The 21,146-nt window shown below is 34.5% G+C and overlaps 1 protein-coding gene across 1 annotated transcript in view; it reads right to left on the bottom strand.

The window, feature by feature from the left end:
* Positions 1-21,146, bottom strand: part of LOC109065888 (protein diaphanous homolog 1) — a 77,915-nt gene that overhangs the window by 41,007 nt on the left and 15,762 nt on the right. Inside the window, 5 exon segments of the mRNA XM_042769650.1 lie at positions 10,283-10,291; positions 10,389-10,503; positions 14,912-15,487; positions 17,721-17,900; positions 20,592-20,656. Coding sequence (XP_042625584.1) covers positions 10,283-10,291; positions 10,389-10,503; positions 14,912-15,487; positions 17,721-17,900; positions 20,592-20,656 — 945 coding nt within the window.

A 21,146-nucleotide genomic window follows, 5' to 3' on the forward strand; every position in this document is an offset into this window, starting at 1 on the left:
ATGGTGAAAAATTAAACGTGCCTGCAGGAAAAACAGAACTTAAAGACTCACACAAACACAAAGTGAGGAATTAACACACACCCTTGTGCTTTACAGGTCACAAATTAAGGTCAGTTTGAAATGTACGATGCTTTAAATACCACGACTGTTCAAATGTCACTTCATCAAGGCTCGCTAACAAAGAACGCTTCTTCACGCACGAATTGCACGAAAAAAAAAAAAAAAAAAAATTCTGCAAATCAGACTGAACTGTATGCTCAACTGAACACTGAACGTTTCATAAAACTTCATAAAACAAACTCTGTCAGAGTGCTGATGTAAAATTGAATCAGAATAAATTGGAAAAGTTTCTTTAGGTGAAAGAGCTGAATGCGAGCTCCTACGAAACGCTGCTTGAATTAGAGTCGACCGCAGAAACCTACTTTCCAAGGGTCTGACATCTTCAATTCGAAGAGAGTTTTGTTCCGAGGTTCAGAGTGCGTAATTATTTTTTATCTGTTTGGGCCTGAAGCAAGAGTCAGACACCATAATCAGCGATTAAAATGGAAAAATAATATAAAAATTCTGAGAGAGCGAGAGAGAGAGAGAGAGAGAGAGAGAGAGAGAGAGAGAGAGGAACAGCATGCTGCTATCAGCTTTAGGCGCAGGCCTTTAATTTCTTTGAAAATGCAAATTAGTTTCACTGTGTGTATGCAAGCCTGCGCCCTGTGTGTGTGTGTGGAGTACAGTATAACTCTCCAACTTTGATGATTTTTTAAAAATATGAAGCAAAACATCTCAATCTCTGCAATAATCTTGCAGCCGTGTCATCTCGCTCAGCTTAATTTAATTGCACAAGCATAAACAGCCCCAGATTCCTGCTTTTCTGCGGCGATAAGAGCACGCGTGTGAGTTCTGATATCTTGTCATCTGTATCTTTGAAGACACATTTCTCTGTTTTCTCCCACCTAGTTAATATAACAAAAAACACTCGACACAAAAAACGCCAAAATGAGATCAAAACCTGCGGGGATGCACGGTTAATGTGGTTAAAAAAAAAATCAAATTAAATACAATCTCAGTCTTCAATCAACACTGCATGTTTGTGTGCATTTCTCAGCATCTTGCTCTCTCGCCTGCTGGAGGAGGAAAATGTGACCATGCGACACTTTAATATTTGAGATGTCAAATAAATGCCAAAACATGAACATTTCGATTGTGCAGCATATGTAACATCAAATAACTATTAAAAATTGTTTTCTTTAATTGAAATAAAGCTGAATATTAGATGAAAAACTTTAACGGAAATTAGAAATGTTGCCTTGGCAACTAACTTAAAATAAGTTGAAGTATTAGAATGATTAAAACTACAATTGAAATAAAAGTAAAGCTAAAAAAAAAAAAAAGACAAAAGTACATAATAAAATTACTAAAATGCAAACGTAAAACTGAAAATACACAAATGAGAACCAGTTGAAAAATAAGTACATAACTAAAAACAACAACAACAACAAAAACAGTAAATTAAAATGAAATTAATACAAACAAAAAATAATTCAAAACTAAGCTTAAGGAATTAAAATTAATAAAACTAAAATTTAAATATTTAAACAATAAAAATAAAGTACATAATAGAATTACTAAAATTCAAACTAAAATGAAAACCAAAAATGTACAAAAAGCAAACTGAAAAATAAGTTGCATTAAAATTACTAAAACTGAAATGAAACTAAATAGCTAAATAGAAATATAAAAAAATGACAAAAGTAAATCAAATTACTAAAATGAAAACTGAAAATATAAAAGTTAATTGTAAAAAAAATAAGTTTAAGTACTAAAAAAAAAAAAAAAACTAAAACTCAATAGAAATATTATTAAAAACATCTAATAAAAATAAAAGCACAACATTTCTAAAACCAAAATTAAAATAAAAACTTAAATGATACAAATATAGTAATACAAAAATTACTATAACTGAAATAAAACTAAAGATAAATATAAATGTTTAACATTTTTTTAAATGAAAATATTAAAATAAAAGCTAATATAATATATTAATAAATACTATAATAGCACATAAAAAATACTAAAATAATACTGACCTGAACCATAAATATAGACCTCGGCAGGTACTCTCTTCAGGCCAGACAGGAATAAACTACCTAGCAACACCCTAGAAACCACATAGCAACATCCTAAAAACTGTGGGGATGCACGGTTAAAAAAACTCAAATTAAAAACATTCTTGGTCTTCAATCAATGCTGCATGTTTGTGTGCATTTCTCAACATCTTGCTCTCTCGCCTGCGGAGGAGGAAAATGCAACCATGCGATGCTTTAATATTTGAGATGTCAAATAAACGCCAAGACATGAACATTTCTCTCCTTTGTGTGGCACACTGGGTCATATTCAAATAACACCATATGCTTGAGTGCATATGGCAAGAGAGGCAAGCACGCGCCCTGTCGCTCACTGCTTCTTCTGTAGGTAGGTCGCATGTGGAGCACGTGATTTATCTGTTTTCACAGTTCCTTGCCTATTCACCAGCGCTTCTCCAAATCCCCATTAGAAATATGCTTCTCTCTCTGCATCCTCCTAAAAGGGGATAAGAACTTAAATTCACAAAAGAACACACTTCTTCTCTCTCTCTCGGGAGCTCGTTTAAAAAATGGCTAATCTTCCAAAGATAAAGCGCAGATTAAAGCGTGCTAAAATGTATCTGCGATTCCAGCGAACGTGCTGCATTTGAATGTAAACGAATGCTGGAATGGAGAAACGGCGCAGACAGCTTGCTCGATAATCTGTCGCGTTTGGCAGAGCCGGTGAGGCCAATGAACAGATGTGTTGGAGCTTGATAAAGGGGGATTGAATACACAAACCAGCACGTTACGCAACCCGATGTGAGAAGAGGGTCAGAAGGACCCTCAGGCTTAGAAGGACCAGACTTCACCTTTCAGAAAAGAGACGGGCACCTTAATGCATTAAACTGAGTCGTGCGTGCAAACTCTGTTTCTCAAAAACACCTACATGCACATAATGCCTCAATCGTATAAACACATTACGGGGCTCATCCTTAAAAAGAACAGCAAACATCTTCAAAAACAAGACCAGATGCACACAGAATACTAAAGTAAAAGGAACAACACAAGTGGACTGTGGGTATCTAGAGGAGAAGAACATCTTAGTGCTCGTGTTAGTGGCCCGTGCATTAACCTCAACCAGAATGAAAGAGCCAGATTATGCATCCGCTCAAATGCTCTTCACACTGCAAAAACACAAAGAAAATCTCATTCATCCACACATATTCATCCATTAGAACCTCAAACTCGAGCTGAATGCATTACTCGGAGACATTTCATTAGTGCCGTTTGCCAAGTCAGCCATCATTTGATGGGTTATTTGAACAAACTCCTCTCACTGCTTATTCAGATTTGGTGCATAACCCGGCAGCTTTGTGCTGTAGACAGGAATGACAAAAAAAACAAAATATCACTAAAAAATAAAATAATTAGAACTTAAAATAAGTTGAGTATAAAAATTACTCAAACTGAAATAACTAATGCTAAATAGAACAATTTAAAAAAAAAAAAGCTTTTAAAAATACATAATATTACTAAAACGTAAACTAAAATCAATGAAAACTAAAATGATACAAATAAAACCTAACTAAAAGTCTAAAATTACTAAAACAAATTAAACTAAAGCTAAATAGGAGTACTAAAAATGAGTAAAATTTAAAAAGTACATAAAATTAGTAAAACAAACTAAATTTTAAAATGAAAACTGAAAACATAAAAGCTAAGTAAAAATAAGCTGAAATAGTAAAACTACTAAACTGAAATAAAACTAAATCGAAATATTAAAAAATGGTAATAGTACATAATAAAATTACTAAAACACAAACTAAAATTAAAATGAAAACTGAAAATATACAAATAAAAGCCTATTGAAAATAAGCTGAAGTACTAAACAAAAGTATAATAAAACTAAAGCTAAATAGAAAAGTTGAAATCTTAAACTAAAAGCTAATTCTAAAAGACTTGTGTAAAATTGGTCTAAATTACTAATAAATACTATAACAATATAGAAACAAGAAACCATCTAGTAACACCCCAGAAACCCAACAGCGACACTCTAAAAACTACTCCAAACACCTCAGTAACAGCAAGCAACTTCCTGGAAACCAATGACAGCATACAGTACAACACTAACTTTAACCAACCACAACACCCAAAGCATCACAGAAGAGTTCAAAATCCAGCTCTTTTAATAGAAATTCAATTGCCAATGTAATATTAGTTGTAAACAAACACACCTGTTCAACATTAACAGCATTAATTTCATGCAGGGAGAAAATTCATCTTCTTCTCCCAAGACACTGGCTGTGATTTATAGACATTATTATTGTTTTCACAGATATTTTCTATCTTTCCATCATGAGAAGGTTCCACAAAACACAAACCCAGGTACAAACAAATAATTAAAACAAACAAAAAGACATTAAACCTAAACAGTAATACAAAAAAAAAAAAAAAAAAAAAAAAAAAAAAAAAACTGAAAATATTTAAACAATACAATAAAAAAAAAAAAAATCTATATTAATAATACTTAAATAGCACTTTTTATGGTTATGATGTAACAAATAACAATTTCTCGGTCTGGCATTTCATGTGGACCGGAGGAAAAACAGGGACACTTTACAATTTGATAACATTTGTTAATGCATTAACTAACATGAACTAACAGTATATTCTATTCTATATTCTATAAGTATATTCTACATCATCTTTGTTCATCTTATTTAATAAAAATGTTCATATTCATGCTATTTCACAGTGCATTAATGTTAACATCCAACTTTTGATCCTAAAAATGTTGAGATTAACATTTGCTAAGATTAATAAATGATTTAGTAGTATTGTTTATTGTTAGTTCGGTAACTAATGTATATAAGAAATGTTAATTCAACTCTTATTGCAAAGTGTTACTGGAAAAAAGTTTGTCTCTCAAAAGTTCAAAACATCATGAACATCAGATAACCAGATTGGGGGGGATTGAGGTAGGAGAATAAAACGGTAGGAAGAACATTTTGAAGATATTACTGAAGTCCTTTTACTTTGGATAGACCGGTCAAGAGCAATTTCCTACATCCCACCAGCTGAGCCGCACAAAACAGCCTCTAATATAAGTGAACGACCGACTCGGAGGGACCATAAAGCAGCAGTTAATGGCACAAAACCAGCGCAGGTATAAGAACAGAGCATACAAACACACACGCTCATATCAGCGCACTTCAGGGAACCTCTGGGTTTATGAGGACATTAAGACCTGACTTTATATCTGGGCTTTCGGGAATGGTTGAAGCAGGTGGTCTATTCTGTAGACTGTTTTATGAAGGACACATTAAGACTGAGACCCTTAAAGACAAACACAGCAGACGAGCGATGTGAGGACTTATGTGTTCCAGCAGCCCGTGAGGACCAAAACAAAAACATATTAAGAGAATTTTATGAAGGATTTAGACATGACTGTCTTCTGGGGACAGGAAATATGATGACAGTCTGTACCAGAACAAACCGAAAGGGAGAAACTCATGAACATGTCCAAGTTATATTTATTTTTATAATCCTGATAATCACATCCAAAATAAAAGTTTTGGTTTACATAATATATGCGTGTGTACGGTGTATATTTATTATGTATATATAAACACATACACACACACACAATATATATTTTGAAAATATTTACAAGTATATATGTATATTCATAATTAATTTATTTTGTATATAAACAACATTTGTCTTAAATATATTACATATTTCATATATTATGCAAACAAAAACTTTTATTTTGGATGCGATTAATCATGATTAATAGTTGGACAGCAGTAATATATATATATATATATATATATATATATATATATATATATATATATATATATATATATATATATATATATATATATATATATATATATATATATATATATATATATATACATATATATATACATACATATATATATACATATATATATATATATATATATATATATATATATTATATGTATGTATATATATATATATATATATACATATATATATATATATATATTTATATATATAGTTTTAGTTTTACTAATTTCAGTACTTTATCTTAAACGAAATTTATAAATGTTACCTTACCAACTAACTGTAAATAAGATTAAGTTTGGTTAATGTAAATTTGTTTTTGTTTTTAAAATGTAATAAAGAAATAAAAAACTAATCAATAAAACCAAATAATAAACAAGTAATAAAACTAAATAATTGGTAAAGAATTTCTAAATATTTAAAAATATTTTACTGAAGAATATATTTGCATAAATCAGTGCATATTCACTGTGTGTGATTAAATATTTTATTTTGCTGTATTTATATTCTTACTACTACTACTACTAGTATTATTATCATCCTTTTTTTTATAAGAACCTTCTGCTACTGTACCTTTAAAACTTCCCCATGTAAATAAATACCCTCTGTTATAACAGCCAATCCTCCGCTCACATTCAGGAAGAAGCATTTAAGACTTTTTTTCCTGTAAGTGGAGGTGGACGACAGCCAAACATCTTGATGACCTTTAAAAGTTCAACGGCTTAATCAACTACAAATGAGTGAGCAAATGAGGGTCATGCAGGAAGGCATCTATCTAAACGCTGTGAAAGTGCAGATACACGTTTAATGTCATAAATGTTCATGCAAACATACAAAGCTTGTAAACAAATCATTTTTAAATGAGCAAAATAGAAGCCAATAATTGCCTTAAACATTTTATTACAATGTTTTTTGAAATACTACTTCGTGATTAAACATTCTGTGATTCCAGCGGGTGACACTGATATCTAAGTGACACTCGCTTGCTCGCTCTCATTGGCTATCACGGGTATCCTGTCAGAGGCAGCCCGATCAAGACTCGGAAATATCAAACATGTTCGATCAGTCATTTAATCAGAGCATGATGGCAATGTACTACTTCTAGGGAAAAAAAAAAAAAAAACCAAAAAAAAAATTCTAATACGATCTTTCTGCCATTACTTATATATGCACAATAATGGTAAGATCACCAGCGAGAGCTGCAGATGTACGTGTATGTCCTCTACTGTCACACTTGTAGCTCTGGGTTTATAACTTTAAATGCGTCTGGACATCAGTGACTGATATGAGACGAGACCAGCCACGAGTGTGTGTGTGATGATAAAGTAGGTCGCAGTATACATCAGAGGAGTTGTGTGTGTGTGAGAGCAGAGGTGAGGGGCTGAACCGGCTGTCGGGAGCCGCGATTGAGATCCTGAGAGACTCGCTGGTCTCCGTGGAGACGGGAAAAGCAGGCCGCCAGCGAGATGGAGAGCAACATTAAAAGACTCGCAACAAGACACACAGAGAAAGTCAATCAATAAGACGCGCATAACAAAGCCGTGAAACAAACCTCACTCGCTTTTAAATGCAGAAATAGAGGGAAAATTGCAGGAAAATAAAACCGGCCTCCATCTGCAGACTATAAAAATGCTGCATTCATCAGTCTCTCTCTCTCTCTTACTCTCTGTAATTGGACAGGTTCAGTCATCAAAACTCAGATGGCCTCCTTAAAAGTGCCTCAAAATGCATTCACATGCGCCTATATAAATATGATCAGGGGAAGCAATCTACATTTTTATATTTTTTGAATGAAATCGGGCGCTTGTGCAAAATGCACTGCCGTGATGCATGATGTGCTTGCCAGGCTGTTGCTATGCGGTTCTGGGTGGTTGCTAGGTGGTCTCAAGTCTGTGGATATGGTTCAGGTCATTCAATGTACGTCTGTGGGATTGTTTTCATTTGTTTTCTGGTCCAGCAGGTGAAAAGGGTGTGTCTGATCACTTAGTAAAGTAACATCACATCTTTCCTCGACAATGCACATGATTTTATGGATCATTCATGATGAGTTAAGTGCTGTAGTTCAATATTAATACACCATTTCCTAACAAGGTGTGATTTTATAAAGCAACAAGCGATTTATTCCATGTTAATCAAACCAAAAACTGTACTTGCACTTTATTTTAATAATCAAAAATGGACTGAAAAACACTGAATACTAACAGATCCCTTGTGTTTCACAAGGAAAACCATAGAAAGGATCACAAAAGCCATTAGAAAACAAAGTATGCACACTCTTCGGATGCCGTGCATTGCAAGCATGAACAGAAAACTTGTTCTCATTGTTCTGAAATGGACAGAAATGAGATAGAAAAGACAGTTTTTACTTCAATACAATTTTAAAAGATTAAAAAAAAAGCAATATTTGTATTTGATACCATACATTTTTGATATCATGAGAAAAAAATACTAAGAGCAAAAACTAGTCTAAAAATTGTCTAATAACATTTACTTTTGACCAGTCAATTCAGTCAACTTAATAGCTGAAACTGTGCTGTCTGAGACTTTCCATTGTGTTTTATAATAATACATTATTTACATTTCTAAGACAGAAATTTATTATTATTGTATTACAGAATTTTTTCTCAGTTTAACACATTTACCACCAATACCAATTAATACTGTAATGCATAAATAACAGCTCATATTATAAATTATAATTATCTGTAATATAATGTAACTGATTGTAATTATTGCTCTTTTTTTTCTTCTAACACTGTATATTATTATACACTACTGTTTAAAAGTTTGGGGTCAGTACGATTTTCTTTTTTTAAAGAAATTAAAACTTTCACATTAAATTGATAAAAAAAAAGACAGTAAAGAGATTTATAAATGCAATTTTTGAAAAAAGGTATTTTCTTAGTTAAAACTCATTTTTAGATTTCTCATTAGTATTTTTGTAATTTCAAGACTGTTGTAATACATCTGCATGGTTAAATAAAAAAAAATATTTCATGTACATTAATCATTGTGCTGTGACCTCACTGTAGAGGTCACTGACCTGCGTCCCCTCTGTCAGCACACCAGAGGAGCAGAGGTCAGAGGTCAGTTCTGGCAGTTAGTGGCGTTCGTTTGCTTGGCTGGAGAGAATGAGATGACTGGAGGAGAGAGAGAGAGACAGAGAGAGAGAGAGAGAGAGAGAGAGAGAGAGAGAGAGAGAGAGAGAGAGAGAGAGAGAGAGAGAGAGAGAGATACGGCTGCAGCTGCCTGACAGAAGAGAACAACAGAATCCTGCTCAAGGACGGATCCACACACACACACACGCCCACACATAAATGCTCATGTTTTACGGACAGGATCAGACAGATGGAAGATCTAAAAAGGGCAGCATTCATTTACAGTCAGATATCAGAAAAGGTTATCCTACATCAACTCAGACAGCTGGACACACACACACGGCACTCAGGTGGTAAAAAAGAAACAAAAGACAAAAATTAAAGGTTTCGTATTCCATACCAAAAACAAAAAAAAAAAACACTACATGTGTGTGTATGTGTGTGAGAGAGAGAGAGACGACAGCGGATGCATGACAACATCACATTCTTTGAAGGTCATTTGCTGAAGGGCGAAGGCACATACACAGACCTAAAAACTCACATTCACACCTTGTTAAAGTCGACAGTGCTGTATATCCAATCAGATATAAATATGCAATAAAACTGTGAAGGCCAGTCATAGAGGACAAAGAGCAGGTGGCAGGAAACACACACACACCTGACACTTGCCTCTTGCTCATATCTAATTCATGAGGGGCTTTTGCATACAGTCACCGAAAATATGACATTCAGTTGAATCTCATGAAACCCTTCAAGATCATGGAGGTCGTATTTAACCCCAAAATATCAAGTAAAATATATGAAACAATAATTTGCTGAGAGAACAGACTACTTTTAGGGCCAATACGATTATTTGCAATGTTTTACATGACAATTAATCCAACTTCTGGTCTGATGAAGTGCCTGCATGCATTATTTTAGTACTTAAGCAACAATAATCAATAAAATAACTGATAAAAAATGAATTACCCTTAAGTTTTTGTTGCTGTTGTTTGCTTTACAATTATGGTTCTATATCTGGCTTCATTTTCTTTGTATTATATTCACACTCTCCATCAATTACATCATTTTTGTGAATAATTAACAACATTTCATCATAATAACCACCCCCTCCAAAAAAAAAAAAACACATGTAGACAAACACATGTCTACATTGAGATGATACTCATTTCTTTCACATCCATGTATTCTGTCATCCATGTTTGGCCCAGTATCTCATGGTGAGAGTCTCAGCGGACACACACACACACACAGATACGCAAGCACAGAGCAAGGGCCGTCTCTTACCTTTAGAGGCTGTGTTGATTAAGACAGACGGAGGAGAGAGAGAGAGACAGATTTAATGTGTGATGGAGTGTGTGTGATGTGACTAGAGGACGGCTGGTCTACTCACTCTTGGTCTGGGTGGAGAAGGTCAGGGTGAGTTTTGCAAACAGCTCCTTGTTCTCAAAGCGGTCCTCTTTCGCCTTCACCCAGAAACTGCCTTCAAACAGATCCTCCGCTGCGATCTATGACATGAAACACTCATCAACACCTTCATCCTTCTATATCTGGGGTCTTCTACTAAAATTACTAGAGGTCCAGTAATGAACCCTCCTCGCCAGCAGAGATCCAGACAATTATATACCTAAAAACATGAATTGATGGGTTTTGCCAGACCAGGATATTTAAGCTCAAATTTAAGACTTTAAGACCTTTTTTAAAGACCTGCACAAATAAAATAAAAATGCCCCTAAAAGGACACAGATAAACACAAAAATCAAAACTTTAAACAATAAATTAAAAAAATTAACCCAAAAACACCTATTTTAAGAAAATGGAGTCAAAAGTATCATTATATTAATTTAAACAATTATTATCAATCAATTATTATATTAATTAAATAACATATAAATATATTTTACTGTCTTAGTTGTTTATATTTCTTTTCAATCCACCAGTTCACATTTACAACTCTGCGTGTTTGGTCTGAACAGAAACAGCAGACGGGCTTAATAAAAATGCACATTCATTCTCTGCCAGCAGGGGGCGCTTTTGGAACGGCAGAGATATAGCAGTTGCCCTGGTAACGGCTGTAAACAAAGCAGCGCAGCACCTGACTTTGAAACCGCAGCGCTCATGTTTATTCAATGAAATCGTAGCCTTTTGAAGTTCAATCATCACTTTAAGATATATCACAATTTTTGTCTTTCAAATAGCGTTTATTTTAATTTGTCCACCAGTTGGCGACCCCTCCTCTATATTTACATCCATTCCATACCTTTCATATATCTCTCATTTTCAATCACCTAATCAACACCTGTGATCCATCTATCCATGAGTCTATTCATCCATCCGATCCATATACTGTATAACATTCACCCATCTTAAAATATTATAATCTTTTCTCTAATTGTCAAGAAATGGAGGACAAGAGATCTGTTAAGTATTACTTCTATACCATTATAGCATTTTATAATAGTCTAGGTAACACTTTAGTTTAGGGACCAGTTCTCACTATTAACTAGTTTCAATACCAACACAAACAAAACAAATACATTGCTAATTATAAACATACTGATAAAGCACATATTAATAATTTATACTGCATGACCATATTTTAAATCCCTACCCAAACTTAACAACTACATTGCTAACTATTAATAAGCAGCAAATTAGGAGTTTGAGGATAAAGTTGTAAAAAGTAGTTAATAGTGAGAATTTGTCCCCAAACAAAAGTGAACATAGTATATTATATAAATATTAATAATAATAATAATAATAATAATAATAATAATACACACAAAATGATCTATTATAGTATTTTGAATGAGGTGAATTAGCTATTTTTTATTTTCAGTTGTTACTTTTAACGTTACTTTTTTTTTTAGATTTTTGTAAAATTTCAGTTTTTTTTTTTTTGTATTTTGAATGCGGTGAATTAGCTATTTTTTTCATTTTTTTTTTAAAATTTCATTTACTTTAGTTTTTTTTTTTTTGTTTATTTACATATTATTTTATGATTTATTATTGTTGTTAATACATTTATGTAATGGCATTGTTCCAACATCATCACGTCCAGTCAGCTTATTGCTTTAATGTGCTCCTGGTTTCTGGACAATATCATTAAGCAGAAGCTGCTGATACGATCATACGGTTCAGATGTGTTTCTCCTTCATTTATGAATGCTGCACTGACTAATGGACCGTAGTTTGCGATTCTGGAGTCCGGGGCTTTATTTCACCCTCATTTGAGAAGATGAAACACCAATGAGCTCTTTCTCACAGTCTCAACTCATAACCTCATTTATACAGAAGAAAAACGCTGCAAGTCTTGGGAGTAAAATGAGTTTAGCAGCAGCGAACAGGCTGTCAGGATATGAGCGCTGTTCCTCTGACTAACCGCCTTCAGACACCAACAGAATGAGAAATGTAGAACATGGATTAGAGGAAGACAGAATATGATAATAGACAGAGAATAAAAGAGGGTGAAACTCATTAAAACGGATGCCGATTTTACGCACAAAGGAGAGAAAGGCGACGCGGTCCCAATGCATGCTGTGACGGCCCGACAAAAAACACTCACTGCCTTTGTAATTCTCTCATTCTCTGGCTGTTAGTGCACATCGCATAAACCTTTCTAACGTCCATCATTCTGTCTTTTATGGTCCTGCGGCTCTGTTACCTAATATGGCTAAGCAATGTAGCAGGAAAAACAAAATGTCACAGTTTTTTAAATATAAATATATCTTGATTTATATATGTAGACTACTGTTTAAAAGTTTCCAATTTATTATTATTTTTTTGGTAAAATAAATTAATACTTTTATTCCACAAGGATACATTAAATTGATCAAAAGTGGCAGTGAAGACATTTATAATGCCACAAAAGATTTCGATTTCAAATAAATGCTGTTCTTTTGTACTTTCTATTCATCAAAGAATCCTGAAAAATAAATTGCATCCCCATTTCTTAAAAAAAAAAAAAAAAAAAAAAAAAAAAAAAAAGCACTGAGGACTGAAAAGCAATGATGCTAAAAATTCAGCTTTGCATCACAGGAATAAATTACATTATAAAATATATAACAATAGAAAACATGTATTTTAAATAGTAATGATATTTCACAATATTACTGTTTTACTGCGTGTTTGATAAATTAAATAAAGCCTTGGTGAGCAAAAGAGACTTCAAAAAATCTTACCAGCCCCACACTTTTAAATGGAATTGTATTTGAAATGGACTAAAATGTGTTTTTCTCCAATCAGATTATAATTATTTCAACCATCAGCCACTGCAGTCAATTAGACTCAAATGATTAATGCATGAAGGAAAATGCAGCAAAAAAAAAAAAAAAAAAAAAAAAACTTTTTATACTTTTATTTTTGTATTATTGGCCTACTGAAACCATTAAGCACTAAAGAACAATGCATTGCAATGACGAAGCCTCTGTGAATGTTTAACATTCACCATCAGTCAGAGAGCATTAAATGACTGTCTCTGTGTAAGTGCAGCATCTCTCACATATATTTCCACTGAAATGTGAAAAGAAACATAAATCTGAGAGGAGAAGACGAGAATAAATTACATAAGGGGAAAGTGGAGGCAGCAAAGAGAGGTAAGGACACGGGGACAAGGTGCGACCGCTAATGATACAGCAGCATCTAATTACCCTGAGAGAGAGAGAGAGAGAGAGAGAGAGAGAGAGAGAGAGAGAGAGAGAGAGAGAGAGAGAGAGAGTGTGTGAGTGTGTGTGTGCGTGTGTGTGTGTGTAGGTGTGTGTGTGTCAGGGGCGGCATGAGATAAGAAGACTAGTCTGAGAGGATGAGAGGAAAGTGAAAAAAAAAAAAAAAAGTTAATTTAAATTACAAAAGAATGCTGTCCTTTCTACCAGCAATTTAATTATCTTTCAGAGCCAGTCAAAAGACACAGGCTTATTAAAAAGCTATTTCACTGACATCCTCAAAGAGCTCTAACCACTGAGACTCTAAACACTCATGAATTCCACTGAAGCCATTAAAGAGTAGCTTTAGGCTAAAAGGAGACAGGACCGTTTTGATGTTTTTACTCTTGTGGCGGACGAGGAAAAGCCAGAGATGGAAAGAGAGAGAAAGAGAGATCAGAGGAGGAGAGCAGTGTGTTCATGATCAACAGCTCATCGTCACGCGTGTCACTTCCACTCCAAGTGGGCGACATATGGGTTGAAACTACAGCTATGCTGACACACACACAAAAATCTTCTTTAGCAGTACTTTTGTCTTGTTTTCCATATCTAAACCAAGATCAGTTTAAAATAAAAACATAATAACAAAATCAATTACATAATATAAAAAATAAATTAATTTCACTTACCCCAAACCCAAAGTACAAAAAAAAAAAAAAAAAAAAAAAAAATTCCAATAGCATTTATAATATAATATAATGCTTTGTATTTTTAACAACAATGCTTTTTAAAATGTCTAAATAGTTTTAGTTTAATTTTACTTTAGTTATATTAATATTGTCTTTATTTTTCTTCTCCCATTGGCAAATCATTTTATTTTTATTTTTAAGTACAAATAAAAAAATAAATTATTAACTTAATTTTTATTTAGTTAGGTATATGTAAAAAAAAGAAGAAAAAAAAAAAACTATTTGCCAATTCCATTTATATTATTAATAATATAATTTATTGATGCTTTCCGTTGAAATATAAATTAAATTACTTATTACTATTTTTACATAGCTTTTGATTTGCTTTTTGATGTATTTTGTTTTATAAAAGTATGCCAAGTCCAACTGTTTTTCATTTTTGTGCCCTTCTCATTACCTAGTTTGATTATATTAAACAGCTACAGCTAGTTTTCTAATAGTCACTGGACTAATAGTGATGCTGATGAGGCGAATGTACCATCATTTATAGCCGAAACAGAAGGTGCAGACGTGTGGGAACATACACACCTTGCTCCAGTTGGCTCTCTTCAGCTGCACCTCAGGTTTGTAGTCTTTCTTAGGCTGGAGGCCGAAGGGCAGCTGAGGAACAGGAGGTGCCCATCCGCCAAACCCGCCTGGAGGGGGTGGAGGCATCCCAGGACCGCCCATCGGAGGAGGTGGAGGAGGCATACCAGCCATTCCGGGTGGAGGAGGTGGAGGTGGTGGCATACCAGGTGCTCCAGGTAAAGGAGGAGGAGGAGGAGGCATTCCAGGTGCACCCGGTAAAGGCGGAGGAGGAGGAGGCATACTGGCTGCCCCAGGAAGAGGTGGAGGCGGAGGGGGCGGTGGCATAACAGGTGCTCCGGGTAAAGGAGGCGGCGGAGGGGGTGGAGCTAGACCAGGTGCTCCGGGCAGAGGAGGAGGTGGTGGCGGTGGGGGCATGGCTGTTTGTCCCGGTAGAGGAGGAGGTGGGAGGCAAGCTTCACCAGGACGAGGCGGAGGTGGCAAAGATGAAGCTGATTGGCTGGGGGGCAGAGGCACAGGCACATGCACGGTGATGACCTTTGCTTTGGCTTCTTTGAGATCTTTTGTGAGCTTCTCAATCTGACAAACAGAAGAAACACAGAGGTGTGCAAACTTTGATTTCTTTTCACTGAGGACAATACAATGGAAGTCTGTTTTTGCCACGAAAAAAAAAAAAAAGAGTGTAAAAGTAAATGCTAACTTTTTAATCTAACAATTCTGACTTTTTCAGAATTGTAGGAAATAAATTAAGATTTGCAAAAAGCTTGCAATATAAACTTGTAATCCTGGAAAAAAAAGTCAAAATTTGCTAAATAAAAACTTTGAATTGAACTTTGAAGAATTGCAAGATGAAAATTCTGACTCTCACAATTTCAAGTTTATATCTCACAATTCTGTTTTTTTTTTTTTTTTTTCTCAGAGTTTACATTTCACGATTCTTTTTTTTCTACCACAAAATAAAAAAAATGTAATTGCAACTTTTCATTAATTGTGACGTTTTTCCCCTTCACAACTGCAAATTGATATCTTACAATTCTAACTTTTCTTCTCAAAGTGAAACCATGGAAACAGGCTTCAATACAATTCAGTGCATTACCTTTTGCTTAAATCAATGTTCAATACTCAAATATATATTAGAAAATAATATAAAAGTCGATCATCTCTATATAAACAAATAAGAATTTTATTTTAATTTAAAAAAAATAAAATATTCAATGGAAAGATTACAGATTTATTTAGAGATATAGATATAATAGTACAAAACATTACAATATAATACATTAAATATGAGTTGCAACTATTTTGATAATCTCTGGATTATTTATTCTTTTAAACGATCGAATTGGATAAAGAATAAAGTCATTGGATTAAGTCATGCTATTTTTTGTTGCTTTCCATTGAAATTTACATTACAAATACAATTTTCTTATTCTGTAGGTTTTTTTTTTTAACTAGTCTTGTATTCTTTGAGAAAAAAGGGAACACAGAGACACTCATGAACATTAAAAACACTTTTTGACCGTAATATAAAAGTCAATCACCTCTGTAATGATTCTTACACTATAATTTAGTGTTAGATTTTTTTTTTTTTAATTTATTAATATTTCTTCAAGTTTGAAGTGTAAATTAGTTTGTCAATAAAATTGTGACATTCAAGAACACCATAGCATGGGATACGTTTTCTGCATAAAATGTAAAAATCTAGTTAACTGATGGAGGGAGAGAAACAGACAGACAGACAGAAGAAGGTCAGGCCAGAGTTGGAAGCACATGAGGGAGTGTCTAAATTCATGTCTAATTAGCAGCATAATTTATTTACCCAGAACTTGGCCCGACTCATTAAAAATGACCAGCTAATGTCCCATCAGAGAAAGAGAGAGAATCTGAAGTAGTTCACGGGGTTCTAGCTGAAGTTTCCGATGCTTGTTTATCTGTAGGTGTAAGCTCAGCAACTTCTCTCAGATTATATATGGATGGACAGACGGAGCGTCCAAACATCTGAACTTCTGCTGACGGCTGCGCTTCATCTCTTTCCACTGTAATTATCTGAAGCACGTCTATGTTGTGTTTGTTAGATAACCAACAAACATAATTTCTGTCCTTCCTGTTCTATTAATATCTCTCCTTCTCTCACATTTGTTAACTCTCTTCTCTCTAGTCTCACAGAAACACAATCTGGTCGAATTTGCAGTTTATTCTGGTCAAGAACTGCCCATTAATATATAGAGGAACAGAGAGTCTGATCTGGGTGCATTATTGTAAAATGTGTGCTAAATTTGTTTTTAGATTTATTGAAGCAGTCTGGTAATAGCAGTCTAGATTATAAGACCACTTATTTTGTCACACTGCAGTTTTTTGTCTTGTTTTTTACTACAAATGTCTAAATATTCTTTTATTAAGACACAAGACACATTTACTTAAGAAGAAAAATAACAAGATTTTAAATAAAACAATATTCTTTTTCCTGTTTTCGACGAGAATAATAATACATTTTGGTATAGGTTTTTTTTTTTTTTTTTTTTTATGCATTATAGTGTATTTTTTGAAGCAATTAGGAAAGCAAAAAATCTAATTGTATATTTAAAATTTTATAAAATATATATAAAATGTATTTGTTGTAGTTTGTTTCTGCTTCTAAACATCCCAGAAATGTGAAAAGAGTCCATTGTTATTAAACAAATTTAAACAAACAGGAAGTTCTGCCCTAAACTCACGCCACTGGTTGAGCCAAAGTCATGTTGGGCCGTTTAACCAAAGCTGGTAATACAGAGATGACATCATTTCCTGACGGTGTGACGTTACAGTCCTGTACCTTCTCTTTCAGTTGGCTGATCTCTGACTGCAGGCCCTGGTTCTCTTTCTCCTGGTCATTCTTCTCTTTCCCCAGCGTCTCTTTCTCAGTGCTCAGCTCCAGAACCTTCTGCTCGTAATCGGCCTCCATCTTCTTCAGCTCCACCTGCAGCTCGTGACGGGCCGTCAGCTCTGCATCCAGCTACACAGAACAGAGCATCCATCATCAGAACAACATACATCTCAATTAAGCACCAGTATGGGTCTAAATGTCACAAAACACACATTCATGACAATTAAAAGTTATTAAAGCAAAAATCTTGTGAATGGTTTGAGATCTCAAAAGTTTGGAGTCTGTATGTTTTTTTATGCTTGTTGTCTTCTCATCAAGACTACTTTTTTTTTTATTAAATTCACAGTAAAACAGTTATATTGTGAAATATTATTACAATTTAAAATAACTTTTTTCTGTGTAAATATATTGTAAAATGTAAGTTATTCCTGTGATCAAAGCTGAATTTTACTCCAGCATCATTACTCCAGTCTTCTTCAGTGCCACATGATCCTTCAGAAATCATTCTAATATGCTGATTTGGTGCTCAAAAAACATTTCTTATATATATTGTGTTATCAATAGATTCTCAGGTGACCTGTGTTTACACAGTGACCCTCAGTTTATCACTATGAAGGTGGGTTGTTGTTGTCAGCGCGGGCGCCTCAGAGGACGGATTCAAGAACAAATCTGAGCCGAAACTGAGTCTCTGTGGATTTTAGTATTCACCTCACAAACTTCCACAAAATCTGTCCTTCTGCCTCACACAGACAGACACTGACAATTTCCGGTGACATTGACGGCGGGTGTTTGCAAGCCAGACATGCAATTACGGGACAGCAGCAGAAATGGATGGGTCATATGCGCAGACACACACACACACACACACACACACACACACACACACATGTTTGTTTATTTTGTTGAAAAGTGGGGACATCCCATAGGCGTAATGATACTGTACGGGCCCTACACCAACCCTACACCTAACCCTACCCCTTACAAAACTTTGTGCATTTTTCTACTTACAACCTAATACTGACATGGTTTATAAGCGGTTTTGAAAAATGGGGACATGGGTTATGTCCTCATAAGTCACCCTCTCCTTGTAATACCTGGGTCATACCCATGCTCATTATACAAAGTTGCGTGCGATAGTTTGCTGTCGCTCACACACACACACACACACACACACTTTCTCCATGTGTTAGTAATGAGAGTCGTTTGCTGTCGCTCTTCTGACGACACACTGCTATTACTCTGAATTAGAAAGGAAAGGAGGGGAAGAGAGAGAGGAAGAGTAAACACTCGCTTGACAAGCCCGATAGGACACACACTCACGCAAATGCATAAGTAAAGCAGAGTATTGCAGTGTTTACTTTTTTTGAGCTGTGACAGACAAAAACACACACACAGAAGGCTAAATCTCAGGAGCCTGTCAAGAATGTGCCATGGTCACATTGCACCCCCAAAAACGTAAAAAAAAGAAAATTATATTTTGCTTAAAGAATTCTTTGTTTATAAAAGATTCACTGATTTATAACAGATTTAAACTGTATTTTGTATTTGTACTGCCTTTCAGCTTATAAAAACTGTGCATTGCAGTAGTATATGCATAAAATGTATCAAAATTATAACTAAATGTATATTAGTGCTGTCAAAATTAGTTAACTTTTTTTTTTTCAGTTTAATTAACGCAGGGGTGAAGCTAGAATTAGCCACCCCACTCACAATTGCTGCTTCGGTCTCTTTTTTTTTTTATTATGGTAATGAAAGTTAAACAGTTTAGTTTTGAGAGCTTAATGCTTAATTGTTGTGACAATAAATTCATTTTCATTGCAATGACGTAAAAAATGCATAACATAAATCTGTAACATTTTTACATAATCTTTATATAAATTGTTTTTTTTTTATTGTAATACAGTAAGAAAACACTGCATTACAGCAATGAGAATTGAATAGGAATCATTAGCGAGTTGCAAACAATAAAATTAAAGTAGAACATCATGATGAATTATGGTAATAAGAATTTTAAGGTCAAATGTGTGTCATGAAAATAAAAATCTCATGGTCATTAATGTCATGTGAAAAAAAAAAAACTTTTTAGCTGTAACATTTATACATCATGGTAGAATTTTTGTTGCACTGCATTGCATTTAATTTTGGTGCTAATTAAAAAATTTGTAAAAAACTGTAATTACATAAAATAAGCCATTTTTAATTGTAATACAGTAGGAAAACACTAATACAGTAATGAGAATCTAATTTGAATCATTAGTGAGAGTGACACACACACACAAAAAAGAAAAACAACAGGATGCATCATGGTATTGAGAATTTGAGGGTTAATTTTGGTTAAATGTCTGTAATAACAGACTTCTTTCTTTCCTTTTTTGGGATTTGGGAGTGAAATATGACCCAGATGTGTTTCTTTTCTTTTTTTTAGTAACCCCCACAAGATGCACACACACACACACACACTCACAAGAATACATGCATTCAGATAAAGGCACACAAACACACACAGACGGAGGGTAATTGTAGACTGTATTTGGTAAGTTTGGAGGGAAGATGTCAGGAAGAGACAGGAAATCTCCGTTCTGCTCGTCTCACCTCCCAAATTACACATCTGTCAACTGACAGGCAAGCAGAGACAGCGGGGGCGTCTGGGAGCACGGGCTGCATGTGTGTGTGTGTTTGTGTGTATGTGTGTGTCCCAGTAAATCTGCTGTTGTTGATCGATATTGGAGGCCTGTTCAATGCGTTTCAGCAGACAATGATTTAGTTTAAATCTGTGTGTCATTCATCCAGACTCAAGAGTGTGTTTGTCTGTGTCAATACCTTCTTCTCCAGCTCTGTGGCCTTAGCTTCACTGATTTCCACTTTGGTCTTATCAACCATGTTATCTAGAGAGAAAGAGAGACAGGCAGCGAGTGAATAGACAGTTTTAGAGGTGTGTGTGTGTGTGTGTGTGTGTGTGTGTGAAGTGCCCTTCACTGCAACGAGTCTCTTTTCCTCCTGTGATTCGTGCTCTGATTACTGAACGATCTAATTAAAATCTGCTGCTCACTTTGTCCCATCTCACACTCACGCTAAAATAAGAAACCCAAAAGCGTCTTTGAAATCGCTACACAAAGGGCAGCATACATTTATACATCTAAAGCTCGTGGAAAACTCTTCTGTGTCTGTTCTCAAACCCTAAAGTCTCTCTGAACTCCAGATCAATATCACTCGCATGTGTGGCATTACAACCCAAAGGAGTCTCAGGAAAGCGAGCAAAGCTTAATTTAACCGTGAGTCAGACAGCGAGAGGGTCAGCGCTGACGTCAGCAGCCAATGGGGGAGGTTTCTAGTGAGATATGATAATGAGATCACAGGTGGCAGAGAGAATGGAAG

This window comes from Cyprinus carpio, chromosome A14 (genome assembly GCF_018340385.1).
Source record: "Cyprinus carpio isolate SPL01 chromosome A14, ASM1834038v1, whole genome shotgun sequence".
Lineage (NCBI taxonomy): Eukaryota > Metazoa > Chordata > Actinopteri > Cypriniformes > Cyprinidae > Cyprinus > Cyprinus carpio.